Below are 20,681 nucleotides of genomic sequence, written 5' to 3' on the forward strand. Positions count from 1 at the left end.
AATGTCGCCTTACTGGCACTTGTGCTGGTGGCATTTGTAAAAAGATTCGAGTGAGGTCATTGCCAGTACTGCCTGACTGGCTCCCGTGCCGGTGGCACGTAAAAATGTACCCAGCTGTAGAAACTGTGAAATCAAGATTGGAGCCTGGTGCAGCCATCTGGCTTGCCAGCCCTCAGTCAAAATCGTCCAACCCATGCTAGCATGGAAAGCGGACATTAAACGACGATGATGATGATGATGATGAGAGTTGTTAAATCAAATGAATACCATTTCACAATGTGACATTAAGTAAAATGATATGAGTGTAGTTTGTAGGGCAAACTAATATGAATCAATATGATTATGATTGCATGGAAACATCTCATAATGAGGTTATGTTGATTTGAATGATTTTTACAGATAGTCTATATGTAATATGAGGAGAGTTTCTCTGGTTGCAGTGTCAATGGCTTAATCTGAGTGGTATGGATGGTATCTCAGCTATGCCTTGTATCTCCTGCAATCAGACATGAACTGGTATGAAAATATTTCCTTATCTTTGTCATAAATGTGCCTGGTTTTGTTTACATCTAAGTAGAAGAAAGTTGAAATTTTTTAAAGTAAGGGCTATTTTGCCAACATAATGTGGCTGTCCTGGAAGGGACAAATGTTACTGTTGTCTATCCCCAGAAAACATCATTTCAAGCTGGCTATACGACACAATATCTGTGTCCTTAAGGCATCGAGTTGGCAGAAACGTTAGCATACCAGGTGAAATTCTTAGCGGTATTTCATCTACCGCTACGTTCTGAGTTCAAATTCCACCGAGGTCAACTTTGCCTTTCATCCTTTTGGGGTCAATTAAATAAGTACCAGTTACGCACTGGGGTCAATGTAATCGACTTAATCCATTTATCTGTCTTTGTTTGTCCGCTCTATGTTTAGCCCCTTGTAGGCAATAAAGAATTAAAATATCTGTGTCCTTATGTTTTTAAACAGGGAATTCAGCACTCCAACCCAGCAAAAAAAAAAACCATCTGTGGACCAGTTTCTGGGTTATTGCTCTTTATCAGCACAGATTAGCTGCTTGGCTGGGTGACGTTGCTTTTGCACAGGGTAGGAGCACTGAACTCCCTGTTTGAAAACATAAGGACACAGACATTGCTAGAAACGATGTTTCCTGGGGATAAACAACAGTAACATTTGTCCCTTCCAGGACAGCCACATTATGTTGGCAAATAGTCTTCACATTAAAGAAATGTTACTGACTATCTCTCCTTGAAAGATTTAGAAATAATAATATCTGAAATTTTTTGTTTAAAACTGAACATTTAGCACTGAACGAAGAAAGATGCACCTGGAATATATAGAATGCTTATTTCCGAATGTTAGGTTCTGGTCATGAGGGTTATTATACACTGGTACTAATGTTTGATGAGCTAAGGGAGTAGTACTTGCATTTCAAAGGGCAGCCGTTTCACATTCTGTATCATGCTGAATTTCCCTGAGAACTACATTAAGGGTACATGTGACGGTGGAGTGTTCAACCACAAGCACATTAATTTCATGAGCAAGCTGTTCCATTGATTATCATCATCATCATCATTTAACGTCCGCTTTCCATGCTAGCATGGGTTGGATGATTTGACTGAAGACTGGCGAACCCGATGGCTGCACCAGACTCCAATCTTGATGTGGCAGAGTTTCTACAGCTGGATGCCCTTCCTAACACCAACACTTGAATGGTGCTTTTTACATGCCACTGGCATGGAAGTCAGTTAGCTGCTCTTGGTATATCTGTGTTTGTGTAAACCATGTATTCATTCACAAATAAATATATAATTACAATGTGTTAACATGTTTGATGAAGTTTTCTTGTGATTGTTTGGGATTTTAGAGACTACTTTGTATTTTGTGTTCGCATAAATGTGGAACAGGAGTGTTCTTTTGTTGAAAATGAAACACTCACAACACAAACAGAATCAAGTCATTCAAATGAACGAGAAAAGTTTGAAGTTGTATTTGAAAATCTTATTGTTCTTGAAGATGAACATACAATCACATCAGGCCCAAAATTAACACCAGTTGTACATCCTTCCTGAAGGACTCCAGAGTCATCAAGACAAACTGTAGCACAAGAACTAAAATTCATGGACTCAAATGGTATCATATAGAGAGTTGAAGAACACAGTTTCAGACTGAACAAGAATAGAATCAAATGGAATAAGAGCTTTCATGAATAAGGCTGACCTGATAAACTATATTTATTTCTTTACTACCCACAAGGGGCTAAACATAGAGGAGACAAACAAAGACAGACAAAGGGATTAAGTCGATTATATCGACCCCAGTGCGAAACTGGTACTTTATTTAATCGACCCCGAAAGGATGAAAGGCAAAGTCGACCTCGGCAGAATTTGAACTCAGAACGTAGTGGCAGACGCAATACCTATTTCTTTACTACCCACAAGGGGCTAAACATAGAGGAGACAAACAAGGACAGACAAACAGATTAAGTTGATTACATCGACCCCAGTACGAAACTGGTATTTAATTTATCGACCCCGAAAGGATGAAAGGCAAAGTCGACCTCGGTGGAATTTGAACTCAGAACGTAACAGCAGAAGAAATACCTTATTTCTTTATTACCCACAAGGAGCTAAACACAGAGAGGACAAACAAGGACAGACATAGGTATTAAGTCGATTGCATCGACCCCAGTGCGTAACTGGTACTTTATTTATCGACCCCGAAAGGATGAAAGGCAAAGTCGACCTCAGCGGAATTTGAACTCAGAACGTAACAGCAGACGAAATACCGCAAAGCATTTCGCCTGGCGCACTAACGTTTCTGCCAGCTCACCTGATAAACTATATTAACTACCAGACACTATCAGGTGTTCCTAGAACTGCAAGAATAAATGAACACATGTCCAGGTATACTATTCAAAGGCCATGTAGTTGTTGTTCTACAAGGGATGAGATGGCAAATATTTAACTATCAGATAAGTCACATTGAGTTGCCCGCTGTGTTGAAAGAGGGCAAGATAACTGCTGTATAGGTATGGGATGTCAGTAGATATCTTTGGACTGGTTGACGAATGTGATGATTCTATGCAGTGCCAAGAAATCAGTAAACAGAATCATTCAAATCAATAGCCATGCAGGAGCTGTTATTGGCAATTGTTGGAGGAGACTTGTGGCAGAAAATGGACTGCCTTTTAGAAGCCAATTGTTCAAAGAACTCCTCAACAATTGGCAGTTTGAGCACAGAAATTCCAGTCCAAAATATCCACAATCTAAAGGCATCTTAGAGAAAAGTCTTGGAATTTTCAAATCAATACTAGTGAAGACAGATGTGCCATATTTTGTCCATTTAGACAACAGAGACAAACCTGTCAGAACATATGCCTTTTTCCGGTGGTTAGGTTATTTGGTTGAAGGAGCAGAATCTTACTACCTATTGGTAATCACTAGTTGAAATGTGGTAAACACAAGGGCTACCAACTTTACTTAGTGACTGAAATAGCAAGGATAACAAACCAGCAAAATATCTTTCACTAATAAAAAGACAGGAAATAGTGCAAACGACAGTTGCAGGTTACCTCTTCATCCCATCATCTGCTCCTCGTACAGCCTTGCAATCCTTCTACCCACCCACTTCTCGTGCCTTAAAGGGTCACCTGGACACCTCATCTCCACTGTCTATCTCTTCACAGCTCCTACTGACTATTCTCTCCTTCTCCTACTAAATGTAGGGGAACAACCATGCAGCTCTTCTACAAGAACCTGCACAGTTCCCTGCCACCTTCTCTCATACTTAAACTCCTCGTCCCTTTGCATAAACCCAACTACCCACTCCCTGTGGGGTCATAAGTCTTGGATGGATGGAAGAAGCACTCAGTACAATTCCTGATCTTGGTAACACAGCATCACAAACAAATGAATCAACAAGTACTAATTCACCAGGTACAGAGGCAGTTAAATGCAGAGGAAGGACCAGTGAGCCAATAAATGTTAATTCACCAGTCACTGGAGCAGTCACACACAATGGAAGAATTAGGAAAAAAAAACTATCTTAACTAGCAACAAACCAATGGTGTTAAATTCCTCCCTGAAAGCTTGCTTGTTATATTGTATGCATTATTATGATGGAGATGTTATGTAAACGTAACACAGACACTAGTTATCCCATCCCTATACAATATTTTATAGAATGACTTTTGAAAGTAGAAGGAAAAATAAAAGGGATGTAACAAGAATTATTTTCACTCACTCACACACACACACCACCGCCGCAGCCACCACCACCACCACTACCACTACCACCACCATCCTCCTCCTCCTCCTCATCATTTAACATTCATCTTCCATGCTGGCATAGGTTGGACAGTTTGACAAGAACTGGCAAACTAGAGGACTGCACTAAGCTCCACTGTCTGTTTTTGGCATGGTTTTTACAGTGGGATACCATTCCTAAAGCCACCCACTTTACAGAGTGGACCAGATGCTTTTTATGTGGCACCAGAACTGGCTGGGTCTGTTTGGCATAGTTTTTTTATGGCTGGATGATCCTCTTCGTGCCAATAACTTTACAGAGTGGACTAGGGGATTTTCACATGGCAACACACAAAAACGTGTGTGTGTATGTGGGATCTTTTCGGTTTGAATGGCAGTTTTTTGTAGCGGTGTCATATGAAATTGTCACCCATAATTATGACCCTAGTATCGATCTATTGCATTTCAATCTGTTTTAGGGTTAGGGTTAAGGGTGGGGGAAAGGGTATCTTTTTTTCTTCACAAATGTAAATGAACCCAATCTGTTTCTTAAACGAGGGACATATTCATATGGCACAGAATGATTTTTTTACCTCAATAGACGTCATTGATTGGTTGAAATTGCAGAAATTGAAGAAAAAAAACAAATATCTTACAAACCATAGAATTTTCTCAATAAAGCCAAGAGAAAAATATGTTTTATAAACACATTCTACCAGTATACGAAGTTTAAAAGTGTTTAGTTACGTGGAAATTATTTTAAAAAACTGCCGTTCAAAATGAAAAGATCCGTGTATGTGTGCAATAGGCAATTAGATCTGTTCTGAGTCTTAGGAATCATGCGGCTAGAGTTTAACCCAGTTCCTATGGCCTATAAATGACTGGGATTACAACACTCACTCCTCAATGGGATGCCAGGCCATTGCAGGGTCAACTTTCCAGGAATTGCTGAAACTCATTAAACAGCAATGTGAAATGACGTGTGCTGCTCAAGAACAAAATGCACCGTCTGGTCCGGGAATTGAAACCACAATCTTATGATTGCAAGTGCAACATCCTAACCAATAAGCCATGCTCCTTCAAACAGTAGGCAATGATTTCCATTTCCATTTTGAGAATGGACTAATGTGCTGCTTGATTTAAGTAAAAAACTTCAACACAATTATAACATCATCATCATCATCGTTTAGCATCCGCTTTCCATGCTAGCATGGGTTGGACGGTTCAACTGGGGTCTGGGAAGCCAGAAGGCTGCACCAGGCCCAGTTTGATCTGGCAATGTTTCTACGGCTGGATGCCCTTCCTAACGCCAACCACTCCATGAGTGTAGTGGGTGCTTTTTACGTGCCATTATAGTTATTCAGAACAAGATCTCAAATAACTAAATACTGTAACATAATATTGGTCTCGAATTTTTGCACAAGGCCAGCAAGTTTGCAGGGAGTGGTTAAGTCAATTACATTGACCCCAGTGCTCAGCTGGTACTTATTTTATAGACCCCCTCCCCCAATAGAATAAAAGGTGTAGTCAACCTTGGTGGAATTTGAACTCAGAACACAAGGACAGCTGAGACACCATTATGTATGCTGCCTGGTGTGCTAATGGTTCTGCCAGCTCGCGGCCTTACACTGTAAGATAATATTAACAATATTTACCTGGTTCCGTATTTGGCTGGCTTCCGTGCCGGTGGCACGTTAAAAGCACCAACCGATCGTGGCCAATGCCAGACCCCCTGGCACCTGTGCAGGTGGCACGTAAAAAGCACCCACTACACTCGCGGAGTGGTTGGTGTTAGGATGGGCATCCAGCCGTAGAAATACTGCCAGATCAGACTGGAGCCTGGTGCAGCCTTCTGGCTTCCCAGACCCCGGTCGAATCGTCCAACCTGGGCTAGCGCGGAAAACGGATGTTAAACGATGATGATGATGATGATGATGATGATTTACCCTCCGTTGATTTCTTTTTAATAGAAGACACATATTAATTCTGTCTAGAAAAGAACAATGATTATGTTATCAATTTTCTTAATTATCTCTCCAGTAATTATCACACACACACACAAGTATTGATCATAGGTATGTACACTGATAATGCACATTCACACATTTGAACAGTATCCAAAAAACAGATAAAAACTCATTATACTAACTGATAAGCCTTTACTCATTAATACACAAGCTTCAACCCCTTCCCGTATAAGTGGATTATGCCCTTTTTTTAACCACCACAACTATAGCAAACCCTACTCTATGGATTCTACTGATAGTATACAAATTCTATGCAGCAGCTGTTAAGTTCTCAAGTTAGCTTGCACTGAACGCATAGACTCAATCAAAAACATTCCAACTGTGACCATCTCATCTAACTTTTGTTGTTTTTCAGGCAGTATGTCAGGGGCTGCATTATGAACGAATAGTTGTGAAAGGGCTGATAGACAGAAATGGAGTCATTATACATTTTTCTAAATCTTGTATGACCCTATTTCTGTCTATCAGCCTTTTCACGACTATTTGTTCATTCCACTCTCCATTCTTTTGTTCCCCCTCTCTCACATTTCTTTGCCTTCTTTTCTTGCTCACTTTCCCTCCACTTTTCACTTCACTGTGCCCCTGTCATTTTTTCTCGCTCCTCCTTAATTCTTCAGTCTCTCTGCTTCTACTTCTCTCTCTTCTCTCCTCACATGACTGGCGTTCAGCCAAGCCTGTTCCTTCTTGGTCTGGCCATTGTCCGTGCAACATCAATATTCTTCCATGTTTGTGAAATCTTGTATCTCTGCCGTAAGGCTTCATTTCCACACACGCCGGCTTAATTCAATTCGTCCTTAGTCGAAAGACACCTATTGTTATGTCCTGTTATTATTTTTATTGTATTTATATTTGTGTAACATTGACTGTTTTTTGTCTGTCCTTGTTTTTGCATACATTCACTGCTTTCTTCCAAGGAATCTAATGCTCTTAGCTTAGTTTTTCCTTGGGGCTGGCCAGATTGGAGCAATCTCAAGTATAATCAGCCAAAATTGCGAGGATAATCTAATGCTTGACTGAGGAAAGGAAACTTCGAATGACCTGTCCTTGTTTTCTTTGTATCGTCTATCTGGATGTTTTGTTGTCCCATTTTTGTATCACCTAGCTGTCCAGATATTTTGCATTCTTGTCCCATTTTGTATTTATATATATATATATATATATATATATGAATATATATATATATATATATATATATATATATATATATATATATATATAGAGAGAGAGAGAGAGAGAGAGAGGCACATGGTTTAGTGGTCAAGGTGTTAGACTCGTAATTGTAAGATTGTGGTTTCGATTCATGGACCAGGCGATGTGTTGTGTTCTTTGTTCTTGAGGAAAACACTTCATTTCTCATTGCTCCATCCACTCAGCTGAAGAAATGAGTTTAGCCTGAAGAGGGATGGGCTCCGTCAGATTTTCTTGCCCAAGATACACTACATGACTGCAGTGCCCCAACGACCCGCAAGGGGGTTAAATGACTTGTCCGTTGTCCATATATGTATATATTTGTATATTTGCAGGATCCAATAGAATTCAGGTATTTTAGTAATAAGGAACACCAAGGTAGATTTATTACCAGATATATTAAACATCAAAACAGCCTGTCTCAATTAACTTTTTCAACTGGACCGTCATGAGAGAGTCAAAAACATTCTATACCCTTTGTTTGAAAAATCCTAAATGCTGAATTTTATTTTAATTTTAATTCACCTGAATAAAATTGGTTTTTTACATGACTTTTTCATAAAAAATATTAAAAAAAAAACTCATCTGAAACAGCTGTAGTGAACCTCATCTGCAGAGTGTTTGGTATTAGGAAGGGCATCCTGCCATAAAATCCCTGCCAAAACAGACACAGTAGCTTAGAGTAGTTTCTCTACCTGGCCAACTACAGTCAACTGTCCTCCTCATGCATGTGTGGAAAATGGACATTAAATGATAATGATGATGATGATATATAAATATATAAATGCGCCCTTTTAAAGCTTAGCCAGGCTCATGGGCCCGGTTTCCCGGTTTCTATGGCGTATGTGTTCCCAAGCTGGATGGGGCGCCAGTCCATCACAGCGTTACTCATTTTTGCCAGCTGAGTGGACTGGAGCAACGTGAAATGAAGTTCTTTGCTCAAGAACACAACGCGTCGTCCGGTCCAGGAATCGAAACCACAATCTTACGATCATGAAGCTGACACCCTAACCACTAAGCCACGCGCCTCCACTGATATATATATTGTCTATCAAAATTAAGTAGTCATAATTAGATTGTGTTGATGAGGTCTAAGAAATGATACTGAAACATGTCCAGAGTTGTTTCTGAACTACTAAAGATCACTCACTTATCACTGCTTTTCATATTCAATTAATTTCACTTTCTTGAAATTTCCTGGTTATTTCTCCCTACTTTTTAGTTTGTGACTGGTCGAAAAGAATTAGTAATTTAGATAATGATTTCTCCCATGACTCAAGCTGTTACTTTTACCTCATTAATATCTCTTAGTTTACAATAACAGGAATGCCAGTGCTCACTTTGCCATGAATTTGTGTATAATCTTGCCATGAAAGCTTCTAATGAATGACTGAAAAAAACCAATCCTATTCCAAATCCCAAGGAAAAAGAAAACAAGAGAGAAAGAGAAGGGGAGGGAGGAGAAAGGGTGTGTTTCTCTAGTTTTTATAGTATTGGATAGATAGATCTCTCCCTGGATATGACAGTGGTTAATTGCAGTTCAGTTAGCAACGCAAAGTAATGAAACATTCGTTTGTAGTTTATTGATGCTTTTAATCATGAACTCTTATCAACTGCAATAAATGCTTAGAATTAGGTCAAGCTAACAAGACAAGACAGCCTCTACAAGGTTGCTAAATTTGCTGGAAATAACAGCTAAATCTCCCTCAAATCACATTCTTCTGTTCTAAATAAGAACATTTTAGGTATATAATCTAAGATATTATATAAAGTCTCTGATGGTCTGACAAAATTGTTTGAGTCTAGTACTGCTGAATCCATGATGACCCCGTGGTGAAACAACAAATTACAATCAAGAGAAGGTAACAAGGCAGCCTCTGTTTAGATCAGTGGTTCTCAACTTGGGTCCACGTGACCTTTTAGGGTCCATATAAGATTTTGTTGTTAAAATTTATCGGCAATAAATTGGTTATATTTCTACAATACATAAAATATATTAAATTTTTTATGCGATTTCTAACAACAGGCGTAGGAGTGGCTGTGTGGTAAGTAGCTTGCTTACAAACCACATGGTTCCAGGTTCAGTCCCACTGAGTGGCACTTTGGGCAAGTGTCTTCTACTATAGCCTCGGGACGACCAAAACCTTGTGAGTGGATTTGGTAGACAGAAACTGAAAGAAGCAAGTCATATATATGTATATATATATGTGTGTGTGTGTATATGTTTGTGTGTCTGTGTTTGTCCCCACCAACATCGCTTGACGACCAATGCTGGTGTGTTTACATCACCGTAACTAAGCAGTTCGGCAAAAGTGACCGATAGAATAAGTACTAAGTATTTCTTTATTACCCACAAAGGGGCCACGAAGAGGGGGACATTACAAGACGGGACATGGGGTACATAAAGTAAAAATAAAATATGAAGTAAAGATGAATTATATGTAATGAGATGGAACGGCTTACGAACCCCCAACTCGCAGTTCCGTTTAAAATACAATTGTACATTTCATATATTCCAGTTCAAAATACAGTTTTACAGTTACATATATTCCAGTTCAAAGTACAATAATTTTACAATTTACATTTTAACATTACATATATTCCTGTTCAAAATACAACTTTACATCTTACAATTTTACAATTAACAATTTTACTTTTTAACCTTACATATACTCTAATTCTTTTATATTGGACGTTCGTCCGTCATATATTCTAATAGGTCCATTTGGTCTATTACATTTGGTAAATTGTCATACCGTACATAATGCGTTATATGAATAGCATTAAATATCTTTTTTAATTTTGTGTATGTTTCTTTTTCTATAATTGCGCCTTTTACATCGTCGCCATACAGTTTTGGGTTCACCTTCACCCTGACCTACTAAGGCTTACAAAGAATAAGTCCTGAGGTCGATTTGCTAAACTAAAGGCGGTGCTCCAGCATGGCCACAGTCAAATGAGTGAAACAAGTAAAAGAGTAAAAGAGAGCAAAGAGTAATATTTAATAATAAAAATACAGTAAGATGCTTTTTTATACACATCGACTGGCTATGGAGGCCCAGCAGAGTAAAAATAGGAATCAAAAGGGTCCATTAGCAGAAAATGGTTCGGAAACACTGGTCTAGATGGTTGCTTGACATGCTAAATATATCAGCCAAATACCCCTCAAATTATAGCCAACTATCTTTAAAAAGAAGTATAACATATGTTGACTGAGATATTCTATGCTAGAAAATAAAATGAGAAAACCATGGCTGGAATGCTTTGAACATATGTCTCCTTTAACGAAAGCTAGCCTGGGGCTTATCAACAACCTCATCATCATTTGACATTCATTATCCATGCATGGATCAGATAGTTTGACAGCATCCAGTGAGCTGCAGGACTGCGTCAAACACCAGTGTGAGCTTTTGGCATGGTTTCTACAGCTTGATGCCCTTCCTAACTAACGCCAACCACTTTACAGTATGTACAGGATGTTGTTTTTCATGACACCAGTGCTAGTAAGGTCATCAAGTATCTTGCAGGACAAGAGAAGAGAAACCCTCGACGGAGTGGGAGTGTATGAAAGAGAGGGAGAGGTGGCTTTATGCAAGGTGTTGAGAAGTGTATGATGGAGGGACAAGCACAGGGGTCTTGCTTTGGAGAAGATACATGGCTATTTTGCATAGTATAAGGGTGGGTGGGAATAGCTGAAAAGAAGATAAAGATGGTGACAAGGTAAAATTTACAGGGAGCTGATAAGAGCATTCCTAAATGATGGCTTGGCATGTAAGAGATAGCAAGAAAATCTCTCAAATATCTCTATATATAAACGGCAAAATGTCTGTCTGTGTGTGTGTGTGTCCTTTATACAAATCCATAATTTTTCAGTTAGAGGGCTCGCACTTTCTATGGTCATTCAAAACCGCCCAAGGGTGGTCGTGCACATCTTTACATTTCCCCAGTCATCCCGCAAAGCCATTAAAAAATCAACAGAAGTGACTTTTTGTGAATTTTCTATCCAAAACCCAATCAAAATACCCGAAACTTGATACGCCAATTGAATGCCAGCTAGCTGTATGTGATTGGTCGGAGATTTGGACAGTACTCGCGTGTATGTGCGCACGCACGCAGCTGTATATGCATGCACTAGCACTATGACCCGGCGTTAATAAAATAAAAACCAAGAACATATTGGATACTGTAGTTCTAGATATACTAGGTCTCAAAAAATAAAAATATGGGGGAAATATGGGATGGTCATAATTAAAACATCTTTAATCATAGTTCTACTTGACCAGAGCTGACCTGGGGCTAAACAACAAGAAAGAGTCAGGCAGAGGTAGACTGAGTTGATATTTTACCTGTGGAGACAATGCCCTGCCGGTGGCAGAATATGGAACACCATACATTTGGATGATTTATGGGCACCTTCTCAATCATCTAGAGGTTCTCATATACAAGTGGGTGCTGAAAAGTTCCTGGCTTTAAAAGGGTATCGCGAAAGGCTTGGTTGAAAGCCCAACCTCCTGAGTTATTTTACAGGGCTTAGAAAACCTGAAGGGCAGCTGCATTAACCCTTTCGTTACTGTATTTATTTTGAGATGCTCTCTGTTTTTTTCAATTACTTTAAATATAACAAAGAATTTATCATTAAGCTAGTGTTAGGAACATAAACTGTGACTAAGGTTTGGGGAGAAGATTTTAATTCAAAACTTATAAAAACAAGATATTTGTACTACAGAGCCAGAGCCGGTTTCAGCCATGTTGGTATCAAAAGGGTTAAATGTGTGAATCTGAGAGGGGAATATATGTTGAATAGAATCTTAATTAAGTGATCCTCCTATATTTTCATTTACCCAAAGCCAGGAACTTTTCAGCACCCCCTCACATGATTATATTGGACATTAAACCAATACCAAAATAAGGGTCAGCAACAGATGGAGGTGGGTGGGTCACAACCTACAACTGGGACACTGAGATGTTTACTGAAAGCTTTAAGTCTTTGCTAAAAGGATCCTTATTCACATATTTCTTTTCTTCTGTTGGAGTTTTCATCATCATCATCATTTAACGTCCACTTTCCATGCTGGCATGGGTTGGACGATTTGACTGAGGACTGGCGAACCAGATGGCTGCACCAGGCTCAATCTGATCAGGCAGAGTTTCTACAGCTGGATGCCCTTCCTAATGCCAACCACTCCGAGAGTGTAGTGGATGCTTTTACGTGCCACTGGCATAAGGGCCAGTCAGGCGGTACTGGCAATGGCCATGCTCAAATAATGTTTTTTATGTGCCACCTGCACAGGAGTCAGTCCAGCGGCACTGGCAACGACCTCACTCGAATGTTTTGTTCACGTGCCACCGACACAAAGTGCCAGTAAGGCGATGCTGGTAACGATCACACTCAAATGGTGCTTTTTACGTGCCACTGGCACAGAAGCCAGACAGCTGCTCTGGCAGTGACCCCGCTCGGATGGAGCTGTCAGTGCTCCACTGGCACGGGTGCCAGTCATCGAATTTGGTTCAATTTGAATTTCACTTATATGATTTTGAAATTTTGCATTCATGTAAGCATAAAAAGAAAATGCATTAAACAGGAAGAATATAAAAGATAAGATGTGTTAATTTACCTGATTTGATCTGCAGTACACCAAGGCAACCATAGCCATCAAATGCCTTAGTATAATTCTTCTTAATAGCGAGACTTTCTTCGGCAGCTAGAAAGAGACAGAAAAAAAAAATTATATAATCATTTTACCATGCTTTTTTTTTCATGCTTGTATAGTAAATATGGTGCCACATAAAAAGTGCCCAGTACATTCTGTAAAGCTATTGGTGTTAGGAAGGGCATCCAGTTGTAGAACTATGCCAAAACAGACAATGGTGCTTGGTATGGCTCCTGGCCTTGTGAATTTCCGTCAAACCAACCAGCCCATGCCAGCATGAAAAATGGATGATGATGATGATGATGATGATGATGATGATTAAATATTTGTGTGTGTGTGTGTGTTGAAGAATGTACTACTTGAAAGGATTATTTATAGAATTATTTTATATTGTTTTTTCCACAGTTGATGGTGTGTGTGTGCATATATATATCATCATCACTTTAAGCATCCACTTTTCCATGTCTGTTTGGGTCAGATGGAATTTTATGGAGCCAGATTTTCTACAGCCGGATGCTCTTTCTATCACCAACCTTCACTTGGTTCCAAGTAAGGAAATAATTCCCCATAACTAAGACATGTTTTCAGAAGGTTAGAAGCAAAGGACACTGATTGTATGACAGCGACATTCGTTTCCACCTATCACACAATGTCAAGGTAAGGAGATAGTAACACCCACACCCACACATGTACATATGCACACTCATATGCATATGTGCACATACACACACACAACAGGCTTCTTTTAGTCTTCATCTCCCAAATGCACTCGCAAGGCTTTTGTCGACCCAGGGCTACAGAAGAAAAACATTTACCCAAGATGTCACACTGCAGGATTGAACCCAGCTCCATGGTGTTGAGGAGCAAACTTCTTACCTGCATCTCTCTTGCCCTCTCAGCTGTAACATAGTGTTCCTCACAGAAATACCTATTTCTTTACTACCCACAAGGGGCTAAACACAGATAGGACAAACAAGGACAGACAAACGGATTGAGTCGATTATATCGACCCCAGTGCATAACTGGTACTTTATTTAATCGACCCCGAAAGGAGGAAAGGCAAAGTCGACCTCGGCGTAGCAACAGAAATATACTTGTCTGTCAGCTATTAAAGTACAAGCAGCACCAAAACAATTTCCTTAGGATTCTCAGCTCTAGTTCCTTGCTTGAAGAAGACTGAGAGTCACCAACATCAATGAGTTAAATAAACCCCAGGAATGATACTCAGTGGAATGTCTGACTACAGGAATGTTCAAAAGTATTATGCTTCAAAACATATTGGCTCTTAGACTATGCAGTGACTATATGCGAAAGATTTTGTTCAGCAGAGAATGGTCTGGCAACTTCCAACCTCATGATAGCTCTTTCACAAATGATTCATCCTTTGTGTGAGTATTCTACCCACATTCAACTTTACTTAATATGTAGCATATGATATAATTATAAACAGGGCAAATTTTAGCCATTTTTCTGCAGACTGAAAAAAATAACGAACAACATTAATCGATTTTTGAACCTTATGGCAGAACTCAATATCCAATGAAAGATTTTTTTTCAATTTCACTTGGTCTGATGAGTCTTGTCATGCACAATACATCACCAGTGGTCTCAGTCACTTGTCATCAACTCCACAAGACCCAACATTCAAAGATCATATTTCACCACCTCATCCCATGTCTTCCTGGGTTGACCTCTTCCACAGGTTCCTTCCAATGTATATATATCTTTTATCTTTCTTTTACTTGTTTTAGACTGTGGCCATGCTGGGGCACTGCCTCATGGAATTATAGTTGAATGAATCGACTCCAGTACTTTTTTCTTTAAAGCCTGGTATTTATTCTATCAGTCTCTTTTGTCAACTGCTAAGTTTTGGGGATGTAAACACGGTTGGGGGGGGGGGGCAAACACAGACATAAAGACACACATATACACACTCACATATGATGGATTTCTTTCAGTTTATCTCAACCAAATCCACTCATAAGGCTTTGGTTGGCCTAAAGCTACAGTAGAGGCCACTTGCCCAAGGGGCTATGCAGTGGGACTAAACCCCAAACCAGTGATTGGGCAGCAAATTTCTTACCACACATGTGCCTATATATATAATCATCATGATATATATATATAATCATCATCATCATCATGATATATATATATATATATCATCATCATGATATATATATATAATCATCATCATCATGATGATATATATATATATATATCATCATCATGATATATATATATATATATATATATATATATATATATTATATATATATATATATTATATATATATCAAAGCTACCTTGGATAATGAAATAGCCAACAAAGGAAACCTCTACATAGTTGTTTGAACTGCTTGAGATTGCAGTCAAATTTTTCTCTAAATCATGCCTTACCATCTTAAAAATAATGTCTAAGATCACACTGAATGACATAGTATTAAACACATGAATACCTGAAATTCTTCACTGTAGATGTACTTAATCAAGACCAAACTGGAGCTAAACAATACAGAACCATTAACCTAGACTGAAGGAAAGTTTCCTCGTATCTACAACTCGGTACTGATATTAAGATGAAGAACACTTTTATTTCACTTTTGGAAGCCATCTTCTATGTTCTAATCTCTACATCAATATTTGCTAAGATTTGAGATTAAATATCTTATACTAGCACTATGACTCAGCGTTGCCGGGTCATAGTGCTAGTGATTGCATATACAGCTGTGTGCATGTGCACATACACGCGAGTACTGTCCAAATCTCCGACCAATCACATACAGCTAGCTGGCATTCAATTGGCATATCACGTTTCGAGCATTTTGATTGGGTTTTGGATAGAAAATTCGACAAAAAGTCACTTCTATTGATTTTTTTAATGGCTTTGCAGGGTGACTGGGGAAATGTAAAGATGTGCACAACCACTCTTGCACGGTTTTGAATGACCATAGAAAGTGTGAGCCCTCTAACTGAAAAATTGTGGATTTGTATAAAGGATACGCACACACACACACACACACACAAACAGACAGACATTTTGCCGTTTATATATATAGAGATGAGAAGACAAATTCTGTTGACTCTCTCTTGCAAGAGTGGCTTCCCAACAATGCTCAGCAAACAGATTCTCCTGCAGTTGCTGCAATTGCTTCAACTCTCCTTCTTCTTATACAAAATGACATTTTTGCAATATCTCATCTCTTGTAGCATTGCTTTTTTTTTCTTTCTAGAGTTGGTGTAGTAGTTTGTGTGGGTGGTGCAACAGAATGTCCTTATTAGCTTGGCAGAAGTGGAAGATACATATATTTGCTTAGCTTAAGTTTTAGTGATAAAAAGCAAGCCGCTTATTGACAAGATAAAGTGATTAAACATCTTGGAATCATTCCATCCGAGATTACCTCTGATTCTAGGATAAAAAAAACAAAGAAAACTGCCTATTTTAAAGTGCATCTCTGTGTGTGTGCGTGTGCTTGCATGTATGCATGTGTATGTTTGCATGCATGCTTGTGTGTATGTGTTTATGCATGCCTGTGTGTATGCATGTATGTGTGCTTGCACGTGTGTGTGTGTGTACTTGCATATGTGCATGAGTACATGTGCTTGCATGTGATCATGTGTGTGTGTGTGTGCTTACATGTGTTCATGTGTGTGCATGCACGTGCTTGCATATACGCATGTGTTCATATGTATGTACGGGTGTGTGTGTGTGTGTATACTTTTATGAAAGAACCTACTGTCAGTTGACACTCAATACATAAACTTAATGAATAAGACTCTTTGTTTTATTAAACTCATTTAAATTCTTGATTATTTTCAACCATTTATAATTAGAGTAATTCATTAGGCAGTGCTCCTGCATGGCCACAGTCCTTGGGCTGAAACTATTAAAAGGATAAAAGTATAGGCGTAGGAGTGGCTGTGTGGTAAGTAGCTTGTTTACCAACCACATGGTTCCGGCTTCAGTCCCACTGCGTGACACCTTGGGCAAGTGTCTTCTACTATAGCCTCGGGCCGACCAAAGCTTTGTGAGTGGATTTGGTAGACGGAAATTGAAAGAAGCCCGTCGTATGTATGTATATATATATAGTATGTGTGTTTGTGTGTCTGTGTTTGTCCCCCTAGCATTGCTTGACAACCGATGTTGGTGTGTTTACGTCCCCGTCACTTAGCGGTTCGGCAAAAAGAGACCGATAGAATAAGTACTGGGCTTACAAAGAATAAGTCCCAGGGTCGATTTGCTCTACTAAAGGCGGTGCTCCAGCATGGCCGCAGTCAAATGACTGAAACGAGTAAAAGAAGTAAGTAAGAAAAAGTATATATGTATATATATGAAAAGACAAATTCTACCCGAGTCAGAAGCCATGATAGATCGTTAGCCACTACACACATTTCTTTTCTGTCCTTGTTTTTTTCTGTGTCCCTTTCTGTAGAAGAGCGTAGGCTCGAAACATAAAAGACTTTTTATATTTCTGAGTGTTATACTAATACATCTGTTTGTTCTGTGCACCACCTGTATTCGTCTTTTGTTTTTTACGTAAACTCTCCCTATATATATATATATATATACGTGTGTTTGTATATGTTTGTGTGCCTGTGTTTGTCCCCCCAACATCGCTTGACAACCAATGCTGGTGTGTTTATGTCACCGTAACTTAGCGGTTCGGCAAAAGAGACCGATAGAATAAGTACTATAGGTTTACAAAGAATAAGTCCTGGGGTCGATTTGCTCGACTGAAGGCGGTGCTCCAGCATGGCCGCAGTCAAATGACTGAAACCAGTAAAAGAGTAAAAGAGAGTATAAGAATACAATGACGACAGGTTTAATGGATTGCTGTTGCTTCTTCAACGGAAACTTCTCCTGATATTCATCCGACTCATTTAATGTCACTTCTGGGACGCTTTGACCTGAACAATGTTTTCTGAAAGGTGCAAGTGGCTGATCTGTAATGCCACTTCTTTACAAGGAAATTGAAAATGTCACCAACAAGTATCTGGGTCTGTGATAAGAGATATTTTCAAGTTCTTCGTAAGATGGTTACTTCCACATGAACATTTAATACATTAACATATTCAACATTAAACAAGCATCTCATTAACATATATTACATTAATATGTATCACATTAACATATACTACATTAACATAATTTACTACTTCAATATTTATCACATTAACATAATTTACTACATTAAAATTTATCCCATTAACATATACTACATTAACCTATTTTACATAAATATTTATCACATTAACATAATTTATAACATTAAAATTTACTACATTAATATATACTGCACTAATATCTACCACATTAGTATAATTTATTACATTAATATTTATCACATTAACATATTTGACAATAACATTTACTACTCTTTACTCTTTTACTTGTTTCAATCATGTGACTGTGGCCATGCTGGAGCACCGCCTTTAATCGAGCACTTCGACCCCAGGACATATTCTTTGTAAGCCTAGTACATATTCTATCATTCTCTTTTACTGAACTGCTAAGTTACAGGGGACGTAAACACACCAGCATCGGTTGTCAAGCAATGTTGGGGGGACAAACACAGACACACAAACATATACACACACATACATATATATATATGCATATATACGATGGGCTTCTTTCAGTTTCCGTCTACCAAATCCACTCACAAGGCTTTGGTCGGCCTGAGGCAATAGTAGAAGATGCCCAAGGTGCCACAGAGTGGGACTGAACCCGGAACCATGTGGTTCATAAGCAAGCTACTTCCCATACAGCCACTCCTACAACATATACTACATTTATATTTACCACATAATTTATCGCATTAATATTCATCTCATTAACATATATTAGTGACTAATAGTTAGAACAATATATTCAACTGGTTTAGCAAGTCAAAATGTGTTGCAGAACTGGTCTGGCTTCTTACGTTCTGAGTCCTTTCACCTTTCTTACGAAGTTCTCCCATCTCTTACAAACTGAGACTGTGCCTACATAAGAAACCAGTTTTACTATGTTAATACTACAATGGTTTCAAATTTTGGCATGGTCAGCACTTTTGGGGGAGCAGGTAAGAGTTGATTACATTGGCCTCAGTGCTCAACTGGTACTTATTTAAAGATCTCAAAAGGATAAAAAGAAAATTCGACCTCAGCGGAATTTGAACTTAAAATGTAAAGTTAGATGAAATGTCACTTTGTATTTTGCCCAATGTGCTGGCAATTTGGCCAGCTCACCATCTTCCATGTTAATACTATTTATATTAATATGTTTAACATTAACATTTATTTTTTTTATGCACCCTTTTCAAGCCTAGCCAGGCTCATGGGCCCGGTTTCCAGGTTTCTATGGTGTATGTGTTCCCCCCACCCACATCTGGACAGGACGCCCGTCCATCGCAGCATTACTCAAGAAACAGGAGGAAAGAGTGAGAGAAAGTTAGGGTGAAGGAGTACAACAAGGGTTACCACCACCCCCTGCCGGAGCCTTGTGGGGCTTTAGGTGTTTTTTCTCAATAAACACACACAATGCCTGGTCTGGGAATCGAAACCGCAATTGTCCGACCGCAAGTCCACTGCCCTAACCACTGGACCATTGCGCCTCCAAATGAATGTGCCCTTTTAAAGCCTAGCCAGTCTCATGGGTCCGGTTCCCTGGTTTCAATGGCATATGTGTTCTCCAGCTGGACGGGACGCCAGTCTATCACAGCTTTACACATTTTTGCCAGCTGAGTGGACTGGAGCAAGGTGAAATGAACGGTTTTGCTCAAGAACACATGTCGCCCAGTCTAGGAATCGAAACCACAATCTTACAATCATGATGCTGACACCCTAACCACTAAGCCACGCGCCTCCACATTACATTAACATATATATACAAAAATATTTACCACTGTACACTACATTAACACTTACTATATTCCGCAAACATTCTGTTTAAAAATGATCTCAATTAAAACCTTCGATCAAATTTTCATTTTAATGTATGTATCAAACACTTAATAATGACAAAGATATTTTTCTAAATTCTTTATTATTTTCAAAATAAATTGAATAAAAGAGAGTGTATTTCAACAGAAATATGGTAACTGGAAGAGTTAAATCCTTAATTGAATGCTAGATCTAAATAAGGCTTGGTCCTTCAGTGATGAAAGAAAGAAGAGGGAACGGTAGGAAGAAGAGGAATTAGAGAAATTGCATGTCAGGAAGGGTCACAGAGGAATGTCTGAGGAATGAGGCCAGAAGTATGGTGGATTCAGAATATAGGTGTGCCACGTGCAGCTGCATCTTGAACGCAATGACCTGAAAAGAATTCTATTTTGGTTATAACTGCTACCAAGGTTTAAATTGTATCACAAACTTAACATTTAAACATAAAACCCTTTAATATTCACATTATTCCGTCAAAAGTAATACTTATTTACTAATTTTGTTTTCAATTAATTATACATTGACTTATAGCTTTCAGATTTTTATGAGGTAACTCTTTTACTTGTTTCAGTCATGTGACTATGGCCATGCTGGAGCACCACCTTTAGTCGAGCAAATCGACCCCAGGACTTATTC

At 38.9% G+C, this 20,681-nt stretch overlaps 1 protein-coding gene across 2 annotated transcripts in view; it reads right to left on the reverse strand.

The window, feature by feature from the left end:
• LOC115218354 (synaptojanin-1-like) overlaps positions 1-20,681 on the reverse strand; it is a 142,007-nt gene that overhangs the window by 88,487 nt on the left and 32,839 nt on the right. For both annotated transcript variants that reach the window (XM_029788115.2, XM_029788116.2), the window contains exon 2: positions 13,087-13,173. In XM_029788115.2, the coding sequence (XP_029643975.1) occupies positions 13,087-13,173 (87 nt within the window). The remainder of the gene's footprint in view (positions 1-13,086; positions 13,174-20,681) is intronic.

Source organism: Octopus sinensis, linkage group LG13, assembly GCF_006345805.1.
Source record: "Octopus sinensis linkage group LG13, ASM634580v1, whole genome shotgun sequence".
In the NCBI taxonomy this organism is placed as follows: Eukaryota; Metazoa; Mollusca; class Cephalopoda; order Octopoda; family Octopodidae; genus Octopus; species Octopus sinensis.